Source organism: Rattus rattus, chromosome X (genome assembly GCF_011064425.1).
Source record: "Rattus rattus isolate New Zealand chromosome X, Rrattus_CSIRO_v1, whole genome shotgun sequence".
Taxonomy (NCBI): domain Eukaryota; kingdom Metazoa; phylum Chordata; class Mammalia; order Rodentia; family Muridae; genus Rattus; species Rattus rattus.
In genome coordinates this window covers 25,072,425-25,086,527 of record NC_046172.1, presented here as the reverse complement: position 1 = coordinate 25,086,527, position 14,103 = coordinate 25,072,425, and the positions used below count along the sequence as shown (strand labels likewise).

Sequence of the window (14,103 nt, the reverse complement as noted above, 5' to 3'; positions counted from 1 at the left end):
AAAACCAATAGCTGTTTTTAAGACAGTCACATTTGAGCAGAGGACAGGCAGTCTTCACACTCTCCAACCAAGACTATAAAGTACGTGGTGTGCTCTTATTCAAAATAAGGGTCTTACTGGAAAAAAAAATAAAAAGAAAGAAAACACTGATCTGCCATCATAAACCTTAGTTTATTTGAAACTCCAATAGCAGGAGTTTCAACACCATTTTTCAGTTGCTTGTGGATCCAGTCCCTCCACAATTAAAGGTGCAAAAGGAAGCGCTTCAGGTCTTCCGGAAGAAGGAGTCCAGTAATCTTGTGATGCTGCCGAATGCCAAAGCATTTCCGGATTCTCAAACGGCATAGCTGCATCAAAGAGAGGGGCCCTGGAGAAAGAACATGGGACCAATCATGATTGTTTTGCTAATCTAGGACTGCCTTTTAAATCATGCAATATATATATTATATATACATATATACATATACATACATATATATAACATTCTTATACAAAAATGAGGGGGTTACCATTTTTTACTTCTTTTTTTTTGAGATTATAATACGATTACACCAATTCCCCCTTCCCCTTCATCCCTCCAAACATTCCTGTATACCCTTTCTTCAAACAAATTCGAGGTCTCTTTTTTCATTTGTTGTTATTTGCATATATGAAGGAGGCATTTTTAGGCTATGTTCTCTCTTTTAGTGTATTTAACTGAAGGAAGATCATTTGATGTTTTCAGATTCTTTTATTCTTATCTATATGTACATGTATACATGAGAGCATGAGCACATGCTTGAGAGTACCATGGAGGCCAGAGGAGAGCATGGCACCACCTATGTTACAGATGGTTGTAGGCTGCCAGATGTGGGTGCTAGGAACAGGGTGCCCGTCCTCTGCCATGGCAGGAGGCACTCTTAGTTGCTCAGCCGTCCTCATCCCTCACTGGATTTTAATTTAGGGCAGAGTGAAAGTTATCTACAACTTCGCCACCTCACTAACAGGTTTAAAGAAACTAATTTGGAATAAAACAGCTATGCAAAAGTTCCAATCGTAAAAAGTAAAATTCATAGTTCATGATGTTGTCTTTTAAAAATTAAACCATATTGCTAGATGCAAGTATGTGTATAGTATTAGCAACTTAAAGGCATTCAAATGTGCTTAGCTCAAAGGAAATCATAAGTTTGTGTAATTCCTTTGTGTTTACTTTTCTCTTCTGTACTCAAAAATTTCCCAAAACTTTAGCTCATGATGGAAAATGAACTAACATAAATATGCACAGGGAGCAGGCAAGAGTTTTCATTTTAGGATGACGGTTCTCAACAGGCTGGGTAGGAAGAAAGAAAAGGAAGGAATTTTCTCCCTAGGGGACATTAGTCAATATCTTGAGGCACTTTTTGATTAGCATTACTTGAGAAAATGTTAGCATTACTTGCTAGCATGTGTGCACAGCACAGCTCCTAACTAACTCCAACTGCCAATGGTAACAAGGTTTAGAATCCCTATGATACTATAAAAGGTAAGGTATAATGACCATTCCTTGAACCAAATTAAAATGGGAATTCTTCTTCGGTAACTTTTTTAAAAAAGAAAACTATATAGTCATAATAAATTCCGTAAGACAGTAGCTCTCAATCAATGGTGAAATTTAGATTTGGCTGGAGTTGGGGAAGTTTAAACTATATGATACTGTGTCCCATTCCAGAGACATTGATTCAACTGGACTGAGAATGGGACCTCCGTTAGAGAAATTAGAGAAAGGATTGAGAGAGCTGAAGGGGCTTGCAACCCCATAAGAGTAATGCCAACCAACCAGATCTCCCAGGGTCTAAACTACTACCCAAAGAGTACACATGGACCGACCCATGGTTCCAGCTGCATATGTAGCAGAGGATGGCCTTGTTGGGCACCAATAGAAGGAGAAGCCCTTGGTCCTGCCAAGGTTGGACCACCAGCGTAGGGGAATGTTGGGGGGAAGAGGAGGTGGATGGGGAAGAAAACACCCTTATAGAAGAAGGGGAGAGGGATGGGATAGGGGGTTTATGTCTGGGAAACCAGGAAAGGGAATATTTGAAATATAAATAAAAGAAAATATCCAATAAAAAAGGAAGAAAAAGACAAATCTAGGTATTTAACAACTGCTTGGGGAATAAAGTAGAAAGACAACAGGCATGGTGGTGCACATCTTTAGTCCCAACAGTCAGGCAAAGGCAGGGGGATCTCTGTGAGTTCAAGGCTACCCTGATCTACATAGCAAGTTCCAGGACAGCCAAGACTAGGCACAGGGAAAAAAAAAAGGAAGAAAGGAAAGAAGGGAAGGAAGAAAGAAGAGGGAGGAGGAGGAGGGAGGGAAGGAAGGAAGGAAGGAAGAAGAAGGAAGGAGAAAATATCAGCAAAGACAATCTGAAAATCTTATAAGATTATATAAAGAGGAAGGAGATATATTCACCCCACTATGTGACTTTAGTGGACCCTGTGGCACAGTTGCTTCTGCATATCACATTCGCAATAAAAATATTAAAAGTGATATTTTACAACTATTTTAGAAAGTGGCCCTGTGTGTATCCATAGAAATTTTTGAAAACAAGAAATCGTCAAGATGCAGGCAGAAATGCCTAGTGATTATCCCACAGTTTAAAGGAAAGAGGACTTTAGTTGATTCTTTCTGCCTATATCAGTCTTTCTTAGCCAGCCTTGCAATGCTAAGAAGTGCAGGCAACTGCAAGATGGGCAGTTGCCCTGGGGCAATGGAAATAGGAAGAAGTCCTTGGACCTCTTTATCTTTCTACCCAGATCCAGCCCTACTTCTCAGTCTGTGGGTAGAAATTGACCAGTTTATTTGACGTCAGAATCCTTCAGATAGGAAGGCCTACTTCAGAGGCCCACAGTCCACAAACAAAGTACAATCAACACTCTGGTAATAAAACTGTCTCCAAGAACAATTAATAATGAGATCAGGTTTTCTCACAATCTGAAGAGGTCTTTGCTCCAAGAAATCCCCCTTCTCCTATACAGACCACTGTTTTTCACAGCTATGTGTGTGAGTAGTGTGAGTTCTTATTTATGGAGGCGTGTGGTAAACTTGCAAGAGTAAATGTATCTTGACTGATGTAAATCATTAAACAAATGCCCGAAACTCTCAGTTAGCTACATGTTAACCGCAGCAGTTAATTACTCAGTAATTTGGCTGGTACACAGGGCAGTTCAGACATCTTGAGAAATCAGACAATACCTAGAAGGTATCTGATGAGTCATTCTAAAACCTGTGGGTTGCAACCCCTTGGACAATGAATGACTCTTTCACAGGGATCCGCTAAGAACATCAGAAAAAAAATTTACATTTCAATTCATACATGTAGCAAAATTACAGTTATGAAGTAGCAACAAAAATCATTTCATGGTTGGACTTCACAACTACAGGAGAACTGTATTAAAGGGTCACAGCATTAGGAAGATTGAGAACCACTGCTCTAAAATATGTTTCATTTAATTTTAATATCAATACTTTTAAATAACACCTGATCTCTTTAAAACTGGCCAAACAGCCTGACTCCAGCATATCAAACAACAAAGGGCCAAATCTGACTTCATTAGCAATGATGTGCCTTGTTGAATTAGCTTGGGTTCCCCGTGCATGGTGAAGGCATGATCTTAATAGAGTTGGAAGTCAGAACTTAGTAAGTGCCTGCCTCACACTAAGGACCAAAGGATTCTCTATGGGTTGGGGCTTAGATTTGGGCAATGGAGAGGCACCTTCTCTCTGTAAGAAGATCTCGATCACAGGACTTCCAGAGGCACCAGATCCACAGGACGTTTGCCATCCGCATTCTTGGTTTGAGCATTGGCTCCGAAGTCCATGAGCAGATGCACCAGCTCCCCACTGGACATCCTGGCCACCACATGAAGAGGAGAATCGGAGCCTTTGCCTTGATTCACAGATGCTCCTAAATGGTCACAAGAACAAAAGAGGTCAAAGAGCCATAGCTAGCTATCCCTTTTCTCAAAACATAGACTCTCAAAAGACTTTAAATAGGGGGAATTCATGAAGACCATAATTCTGTGAGATTAGGAACTGATTTCACTTTATGTCATTTAATATAATAAGAAAATTGGGCACTGGATATACAACTCTTAATAAAGTGCTTGCCATGCAAAAGTGAGAATTAGTGTTCAGTTACCAGCACCCAGAGAAAAACGTGAGTATGGTAGCACATGCTTCTAATGTGCTGTGGAGTGGCGACAGACCCTTGTGGCCAGCCTAGCCTGATCAGTGAGATCAGGTCCCAGCAAGAGATCCTGCTCTAAAAATCAACCTCGTTGACTCCGCAGGGACAACATCTAAGGTTTACCTTAGGCTTCCATAAGCATGTGCGCATGCATACACACCCACATGCACAGGCTCACACACATGTACACATGCATCCCCCTCCCCACATGAACATATAGATTTTCACACAAATACATTAAGGACATTTTATTTGGACCATGTGTAGCATATGGCATTAACAATTCGCCACCCCTGGAGTATTATACGTGGGCATGGTACAATCAAGAGAAAGTCTGGGTAGTGTGAAAGCTGCAGATCCATTATTAATGCAGTGTAAGTACTAGTACAGACCATGAATGAGGCTAGATGAGGAAAGTCCTCACATTAAGAAGCTGGATTCATACACTACTTGCAGCCAACACTGCATTTAAAGCCATGGGTTGTGAGACTGCGTGAGCTGAATCGTTAAACACAACAATTCAGGGACGCATTTCACCCCCTAAATTGGAATAACTTAGATTCTGTTACCACAGGAAGGTTGGCAAGTTCTCTTTAGGAGTAAAGTGGATTTCTGGGACCATCCCTATTCAATTGTCCCTACCCCTGCTCAGAGCCTGTTGTCACTGAGGTATATGCAGGCTCCCACTTTTACCTGAGCTATGGACTCCCTCCACCAAAAAAAAAAAAAAAGAACACCCGTCAACAAAATGTAAATGTAAACTGAATTGTTTGAAATAGTCGTTTTACTTTGGGAGAGGTCCCAAATATGGCCCTGACCTGCATAAGAGCTTTAAATGCCTTGAAGCTAAAATAATAGGAAGGAGGGAGACGGCAGAGAGAACAGCAGAGAGAACTGATGAATAAGAACTGCTATCAAAAAGGGAAAATAAATAGGAATGTGCAAATAGTGTGGGGAGAGACTCCTGGGGCTGTAAAGGAAGATCACAAAGTAGATAAAGAGTGGCTCTAGGGTTGGAGATTTAGCTCAGTGGTAGAGCGCTTGCCTAGCAAGCGCAAGGCCCTGGGTTCGGTCCCCAGCTCCAACAAAAAAAAAAGAGTGGCTCTAGTGTTCCTGGTGTGGAGGAGACTGGACAGCCACAGGGAAGTGAGAGGAATGATAGTACATCCCTTGGAGAAAAAGAAACTGTCTGTGGCAGAATAATTGGGAAGAACTGTGGAAGACGTCAGAAATAGGAAGAATCAGCAACAACCCAGCAGCTTTGCACACTCTGCAGAACTCAATCCTATAACCATCCAGCTAGAGGCAGAGGACAGGGAGGAAACGCTAGTAATAAATGAGGAGCACCCTGGGAAAAGGTATGGGTGCTATCATCAACATTATCTTTCTCCTCCTCTTCTCCTTCTCCTTCTTCCTCTTCCTCCTCCTCTTCTCCTTCTCCTTCCTCCTCCTCCTCCCCCTCCCTCTCCCTCTCCCCCTCATTGTCATGCTAGTTAGAAGGGAGATAACTAAAATGTAAACAGTGTAAAACAATTTCCTGTCAGAACAGTGAGGTCTTGCTCAAGCCCTTTGCCCACACTCTCTCCTCTAGTATGGCAGGAGGATCTTTAGGGGTCATTTAATTTGCTCTTTATTTTCATGCCCCCCCTTTGTTTTTTGCCTTACCTGACTCCAGGAGCTTCTTGGCACAGGCGACCTGCTGGTTTTTACAAGCCACATATAGAGGTGTTCCGAGGTGGCTAATGTTGTAGTCAATATTGGCCCCATGAGCTGCGAGGGATTCAATGCACTTTGCATGGCCTACAGCATACAAAATAAAAGAAAAAGAAAAAAAGGAAAAGATCAGAAGAGTTATAGCATAAATTTGCTAAGCAACAGCCCCTATTTTGTGTGTGTGTTTAAAAGTACCCCCAACATATCTAGCAATCAAAGATATATTATGCTACTTAGAATGGAGAATAATTTCAAACACTAGCAGCAGAGAGTAAATGTCTGTCCCAAACCATTAGGTCAGCTCCTCACTGGACATCCTAGCCCATCCATTTCCTCCCATGAAGAGAAGAATCAGGCTTTTTGCCTTGGTTCCCCAAAACAAAAGGAGGGTCAGCCAAAGAGCAGACTCCATTCATCAACCAAACGTCACTTGCAGCTGCAGGTGGAGCTGTATTCACTAACCATGGAAAGAAACCTGCAGCCATTTACTTTTATGGGTCACGTGTTTGTAACTAGTCTGATCAGGGAAGAGCCATGGAAAAAGGGAGCTAAAATGGTCTTGAAGAAAGACACAGAATGTTTAACAGAACGAGGAAGGAGGCTTAGAGCCTCCCATAGCTGGGAGCAATAAATAGGCCACGGTGAGCACAGGCAAGTCTTAGAACCTACCAAATGCCATGGAGTCAAGGTCCAGTCTGGCAAACTAAGTTTGGTCAGAGCTTAGAACTGAGCTAAAAGAAACCCTTGTTTTTATCCAAGTTCAGAGCAGAATGGATAAAGAAAATATGGTACATGCATAACAGAGTATTACTGTACCATAAAGAAGAATGAGATTATACTGTTTGCAGGAAAATGAATGGAATTGGAGAGCACCATACTAAGCAAATAAGACAAACACAGAAAGATAAATACAAACTACACATGCACGCATATGTGGAACCTAGATATCTCTCTCTCTCTCTCTCTCTCTCTCTCTCTCTCTCTCTCTCTCTCTCTCTCTCTCTCCCTCCCTCCCTCCCTCCCCCCCACCCCTCCCCCCCCCGTAAAAATAAAAGGGAAGCTACCTGAGAAGGAAGATGGCTGGGGGAAGAACAGGAGAGGGAAATGGAGCTGAATGTGATAACCTTGACAGAAACCCATTGCTTCCATATGATTAAATATGGACCTCGTTTTCTATTAGCTCAAATATTCCACAAAGATCCATAATGTACAATGTATTTACCATCCACTATTCTAGAAATATAACTCTGAAAGGGTGATTCTCAAACTTAAATGTGCATCAGAGGCTGGAGCAGGTCCCAAGAGTCCGCATTCAAAAGCCCCGTCATATGCATGTTCCTACTCCCAAAGCACCTTTTGAAGCTATTGCTCTAAAATATCCCTCTGCTTTCCTGTTTCTGTAATTCGAGCTTCCTTGAAGGACTGGGTGAAATCCCTAAATATTAACAATGGATTTACCTCTTTTAGCAGCCTCGTGGATGGGAGAGGCCAGGTCACTTCCCAGGATGGGGGAGCGTCTGCTTGAAGAAGCAGATTCAGCACAGTCCTGGCTGCCACTAACACAGGCATTAAAATAAGGGAGTTCGCTAATCTATAGTCATGCCATTCACTCATGTAAGAAAATCCAGTTCCAGGATGAAGAGAGGGACTGATGTGAACGGAACTCAAGCTAAAGCCTTCCACTTTCAAGTTGTTTTTTAAAAACTTCTCTGAGCCTTAAATTCCATCTTTTTCTATAAAATGAGAGCCACCAAATTGTCATGGGAAAAAGAACAAAGCATAAAATAGAAGGCAGCAATAATGTTACTGAATGGTCTTTCTTCCTTGCTCTCCTTGGTGTCATGAATCTAGTCGGGATTATTTCCATAGCATAGCTTCCAAATTAATGTCTCTATTTTAAACACCCATCCTAAGAGAGTAGCCAGAGTAATCTGAAATTGATTTTTTTTAAGAATATATTTTTTTTTTAAAAGATAATACTATGAGATATGCTTAAATAGATACAAAAGATTTATCAGTTTATTCATTAATGAGAATTGTAAGATGGTAGGGTTAGATTAAAAGAAAATTTATATGGTTAGAATATGGAAACTTAAATACGCCTACAAATAGATACAGAAACTGGTTAACAAGACTGTAAAAACTATAGATTGCAGGGCAAGTTTTATTAGCATAGATAAAAGTCTCACAGACATTTACAAGCTAGCATCCATGTCATGATGTTTGGGCTACAAACGAACAATAGATAGCAAGCCCAAATCGACATGGATACTTCTATCATGTCATATAGTCATGTGCATCTGTTAAATGAAGGCACTGTGAGGATAAAACTGAATTCACCACCACACTCTCTTGCCAAGGAAGGCCAAGTCCTAGATGAAGTACAGAAGATGCATACTGCAAATTTCAAGGAGATGCTCATTCTCAAGGTCCCATTGTGTCACAGGACCATAAAGTGACTGTTCCTTTAACGTTTCCAACCCAGTTGCTTCTTTTGTATGTGATTTTGTCATAAATGACAAGAAACCTTCTCTTCTCCTGCTCTAAAAAATAGGTTAATAACATTTTCCCAATTTCACTTTCAGATTATTGTGTTGGTTGTGTCTTATGTATGGAAGCCCTTACTTTCTTTTAATTCACCATTTGGCTGACTGGTTCTAAGATCCTCCTGTTTCAGATTAGACATCATTTCCTATAGGAAGCTCCTTTTGAACCTCCCCCCCCACTGGAAATAGATGAACACTTGTATGTGTTGCCAATAATCCCTACTAATCTCATGACTCTTGGTTAGTTTTCAAACTGGCACAAGCTCATTCCATCCCTCAGTGCACATTCCTTTATGATATGGCTCTGTGGCCCCTCCCATCACAAGATGAGGCTATTTTTCCACTACTTGAATGCAAGTTTGCCAACAAGACTTACTTTAGCCAATATGACAGTAGCAAATGGGATCGAAGGAAAAAAGCCTGCCTTCTTTGCTTCTCCTGCAATCCCTGCTCTCCTGTGAACAATTCCAGGCCACTTGCTAAATGATGAGAGACTACACAGAGATGTTCTTACTCTAACATCCCAGCTATCCCTAGCTGAAATTCTCACCTTTTCTACAAGATTTCATTCCCTGCCACCCAGAGACATGAAAGCAGAGATATTACAATTACATAGCAATATGTATTAATGCCGTCTGATAAATAAAATGGTTCAGCTCTTGGGGTGGTTTGAATTAGACCCCATAGACCAGATGTGGTGGTACATGACTTCAATAACAGCACTCAGGAAGCAGAGGCAGGAGGATCTTTGAATTTGAGGTCAACTTCGAGTTCCAGGACAGCCAGGGCTACAGAGAGAGCCCCTGCCCAGAAGAAAGAGGAGAAGGAAAGGGAAAAACACAGAAGCTGCAGAAGAGAGGAGGAGGGGGAGAAGAAGAGGAGGAGGAGGCAGCAGAAAGAAGAGGAGGTGGCAACAGGAGGAGGAGGAAGAAGCAGAAGAATCAAAAGAAGAAGCAGAAGCAAGAGGAGGAAAAGGAAGGGAGGGAAGGAGGAAGGACAACTCATCAAAGGTGCTGGCAATTAGTCAGAGGGACGGAAGTAGCCAGTTTTCACTTTCAGTGTTGTTTGTTTCTATTATTTAAGCTTCACATACCTGAGCTCCATGACTTATCAGAACAGTGGCGCAGGACAGATGACCTCTGAGGCATGCTTCATGGAGTGGAGACACGTGATCTGCTGTGATGATGTTTACAGGCCAGCCCTGGAAGAAGAAAAATGGGCTCAAAATGTGGTACAAGGTAAATTATCCTCAGGTTGGTTTGCAGATATAATTCCAGTACTATGTGAATTCTTCCAAAAGTTAAGCTGTATGGTCAGGTAAAGCAATCTACTAACATACTGTAATGTAAAAACAAGACAGGGAAGAAGAAGGCCCATCACACAGCACAAGTGAGAGCCTAATATAAGATAACCACAAAGGAAATGACTTTACCAGGCTCTGTTGGGGCCGGCAACTCAAGGCTTTCACTGTTGATTATGTATTTATTGGTGGAGGACTTGCCATTCTGCTCAATTTAGCATGAGGCTTCACCAAGCATTTACTGAGAAGGACTGGTATGAGATAGGATGGTGAAGGAAAAAATAGGGTGAGCCTCTGCTTGCCTGGCTTACATGTATATGACTGGGGAACCCTCCAGTGACTCTTGGCTCCTGGTGGTAACACCCTATGTGACCTCCTCCCCTTTAGTGGGGGATTTGCTGATGCTGCCTCTTCCTCCTTCATTTTTCCTTTTCCTCTTCCTTCTCCTGTCTTCCTCTCCACCCCCTCCTTATCCTCTCGTCTTCCTGTGCTCTTCCTCCACCCCTTCCTCCACTTCCTCCAGTCTTCCCTTTCCTCCTGCTTCCCTCACCTGTGCTTCTCCTTCTCAACTATTCTTCCCCTACTCTTCCTTCTGCCATCTAATTCCTTTCTTTACTTCTTCTCTCTTCCCTTCCTACTTGTTCTTTGCATGGGCTAAGTCACTACCCTATCACTGAGCCTCATTCCTACCAAGATTTGCTTCTAACTAATCAAATATGCAAAGATGATAAAGGGTTGTTTCCAACATTGAATGTCAACTTTTATTTGGCTCACTCTCCCTTTAATGTTAGCATTACTTATTCGCTTGTTCTACTTAAACTCCTTGACAAGAGAATAAAGGTGGCCCCTGCCCAACCACCAACCAGGAGGTAAGAAAGACCCTCAGTCCAACAAGTCAGGAGGAATTGGATCTTGTTAGCTGCTGCCTCAGTAAGCTTGGCTATACAGATCTTCAGTTGGACAAGCCTTACAATGACTACAGCTTTCCAGAGTCCCTCCCCCAGCAAAACGTTGTCCAAATTCCTGACAGAGTCTTAAACAAACCCATATGTCTGTTGTTTCATGTTACTAACTCTGGGCCATTTTATTTTTACACAGTAAGTGGTGTGGGCCAAGTGATACAGGGCCAGTACACTAGGTGAGCCTCTTTAGATTAAAAAATCCCAAAAGCAAAGGAACAATTTCATTCTCACAGTAGGCCTTGGAAATCTGGAAAAGCAAAATGTCTGTACATTTAGTTTTAGGATCCATCACCCTCTGGGAATACTTGTTGTCCAGGATATGATAGATCGTGGGACAAATCCAAGCAGAAAAGAGGTCCAGGAGCAGTTGCACAGCCCCAGCCCCACTCCATCTTAGAACATTGTCCTGGGAGACATGGACAGAATAAACGTACCTTTTAATCTGTATATGCTTAGGGTTGCTTTTAAGTGTGTGTGTGTGTGTGTGTGTGTGTGTGTACATGTGTGAAGGATGTGTTTTAGGTGTGAAGATACGATGTAGACAGACACATATATGAGTGTGTGTGTTCAGCTGCATGTGTCCTACTTTATCAGTCTTCCTTATGCCCTAGAGACAGGGACTCTCAGTAAACATGAGGTTTGATTGGCATTCACAAAGTCCAATGATTCTTCTATCTCTTCCATCCCTACCCCAGTACAGTGCTGAGGTTGCAGGTGTATATGCTCAACCAAGATTTCCATATGGGTTTTGGAGATGTGTATAGTAGATACCCTAATCCACTGACCTATCTCCCTAACCCCTGTGCATGGTTCATGTAATCAATGACTCAAATACAGGTTTTAAGTTTTCTTCCTGGAACAGTATAAAGCTGCCCCAAATTATTCCAATAAAAGGTCCCAGACTCCATTAATCCCAACATATATTTTTCTACTTCTTGGACATTTATGATATTATTAGTTAGTCACTAATCATCCTGTGCATTTGGCCTTTATCTTCTGATCATCAGAATCACACATTTTAAGATAGCAAGTCACTCTCTGCTTATACCCCAGTACACACGGGCTCAAATCCAGAGCCTAGGAAAAGATTCTGGGATATTCACCATAATATGCATGTAAATGAGAGGGTCTAATGCCTTCCTCTACCCATGCTCTGCTGTTTACAGGGAAAGAAGAGACTGTGTTTTCCCTCCCTCCAGATCCTCAAATCCCATCTGTATACCATGAATCCTCAAAATATGGCTCCCAGTGCCCAGACACAGGAAGACCTTACCTGATTGAACTTATTCCTTCCCAAGTGTCCCAGTGGACTCTACAACATAGCACTTGGTATTTGACTATTCCCATTATTATTCACCTGTGAATTGTTTCATTTTAGGGAAAGCACCACCCCAGACTTTGGTTCGGTTTCCATTCTCAGTGTTCTCCTAACTCATCTGTCCCACTGAGCCTGTAGCACACCAGGGGGCAAGGAGCACAGGGGGACCAGTTATTCATGGCAAAACTGTTAACTGTACATTTAGGTCTGGTTGTACAGGCCTGTCACATCAGCTGCTTGGGAGACTGAGATGGGAGGATCAAAATGTCAAAGCCTGCCTGGGCTGCAGGGCAAAGTTCAAAGGCTAGCACCAGTAACTTAGTAAAACACTGACTAGGAGGGGGAGGGGCTGGCAGTATAGTTTAGTAGTAGATTCCCTGCCAAGCATGAATAAGGCCCTAGGTTCAATTTCCAGACACACACACACACACACACGCACACACACACACACACACACACACACACACACACACATCCTTACTTGCATTGCCCCTTGTGCAACAGAGCATGCGATCAAAGACAATTGTCCTTTTAAAGGAATATTTTAGAGATTTTTGTTAATATAAAAAAAGTAGTCCCCCTGCCAGCCCTAAAAACCAAAAGCCAGTCGCCAGGAGCACTGACAGACCTTAGAGCAGGAGTAAGAAAATCTCTTCTGCTCCAAGCAACCCACCTGGTAGCCTCAGAACACACAAAGGCAGAAGTCATATGAGAAGGGACACTTCCCCTTTCTGCCGGCACCCAGAGCTGAACCGCTCCCACAGCTCTCTGTACCTAAATCCCATGGGGGAAAGAGATGGACTCTCAGAAGTGTGGACAATCCTCAGAGCTCAGGGAAGACTGTCACTTGTGTTCACATTCCTGGCCCAAGAGGAAGCCTGCTAGTGCCCTCAGGATATAGGAGCAGTCAGGGTCAGGTCACTTCCTGTACTAAGAGTCTAAAGCCATTTTCTGCCTGCACTGAGAGTCTAAAGCCAGTCACCTGGAGCTGTGATTACACTGAAAGCAGAGATAAGACAAACACTTCTGCTCCAAGTGACCCACCTGGAGGCTTCAGGACACACAAACCCAGGAGCAGCTCTCTGTTCCCATATCTGGTTGAAAGAAAACAGATCTCCAAGAGTGCTGACACACAGGCTTATAGGAGTGTCAAGCCACTGTCAGAGACAGCAAGACAAGCCAACACCAGAGACAACCTGATGGCAAGAGGCAAGCGCAGGAACCTGAGCAACAGAAACCAAGACTACATGGCATCATCAGAGCCCAATTCTCCCACCAAAGCAAACATTGAATATCCAAACACACCAGAAAAGCAAGATCTAGATTTAAAATCACATTTGATCATGATGATGGAGGACTTTAAGAAAGACATAAAGAACTCCCTTAGAGAAATGCAGGAAAACACAAGTAAAGAAGTAGAAGCCCTTAGAGAAGAAACACAAAAATCTCTGAAAGAATTATAGGAAAACACAATCAAACAGGTGAAGGAATTGAAAACAGAAATAGAAACAATAAAGAAAGAACAAAGGGAGACAACCCTGGATATAGAAAACCAAAAGAAGAGACAAGGACTGGTAGATACAACCATCATCAACAGAATACAAGAGATAGAAGAGAGAATCTCAGGAGCAGAAGATTCCATAGAAATCATTGACACAACTGTCAAATATAATGTAAAACGGAAAAAGCTACTGGCCCAAAACATCCAGGAAATCAAGGACACAATGAGAAGATCACACCTAAAGATAATAGGTATAGAAGAGAGTGAAGACTCTCAGCTCAAAGGACCAGTAAATATCTTCAACAAAATCATAGAAGAAAACTTCCCTAACCTAAAGAAAGAGATGCCCATGAACATACAAGAAGCCTACAGAACTCCAAATAGATTGTACCAGAAAAGAAACTCCTCCCGTCACATAATAGTCAAAACACCAAATGTACAAAACAAAGAAAGAATATTAAAAGCAGTAAGGGGAAAAGGTCAAGTAGAATATAAAGGCAGACCTATCAAAATTACACCAACTTTCTCACCAGAGACTATGAAAGCCAGAAGATC

The 14,103-nt window shown here is 42.2% G+C and overlaps 1 protein-coding gene across 1 annotated transcript in view; it reads right to left on the bottom strand.

Moving 5' to 3' along the window:
- Nucleotides 1-242: 242 nt before the first annotated feature.
- Asb9 (ankyrin repeat and SOCS box containing 9) overlaps nucleotides 243-14,103 on the bottom strand; it is a 32,966-nt gene continuing 19,105 nt past the window's right edge. The window contains 7 exon segments of the mRNA XM_032890427.1: nucleotides 243-367; nucleotides 3,736-3,774; nucleotides 3,777-3,926; nucleotides 5,874-6,008; nucleotides 7,380-7,494; nucleotides 7,496-7,530; nucleotides 9,557-9,668. Coding sequence (XP_032746318.1) covers nucleotides 243-367; nucleotides 3,736-3,774; nucleotides 3,777-3,926; nucleotides 5,874-6,008; nucleotides 7,380-7,494; nucleotides 7,496-7,530; nucleotides 9,557-9,668 — 711 coding nt within the window.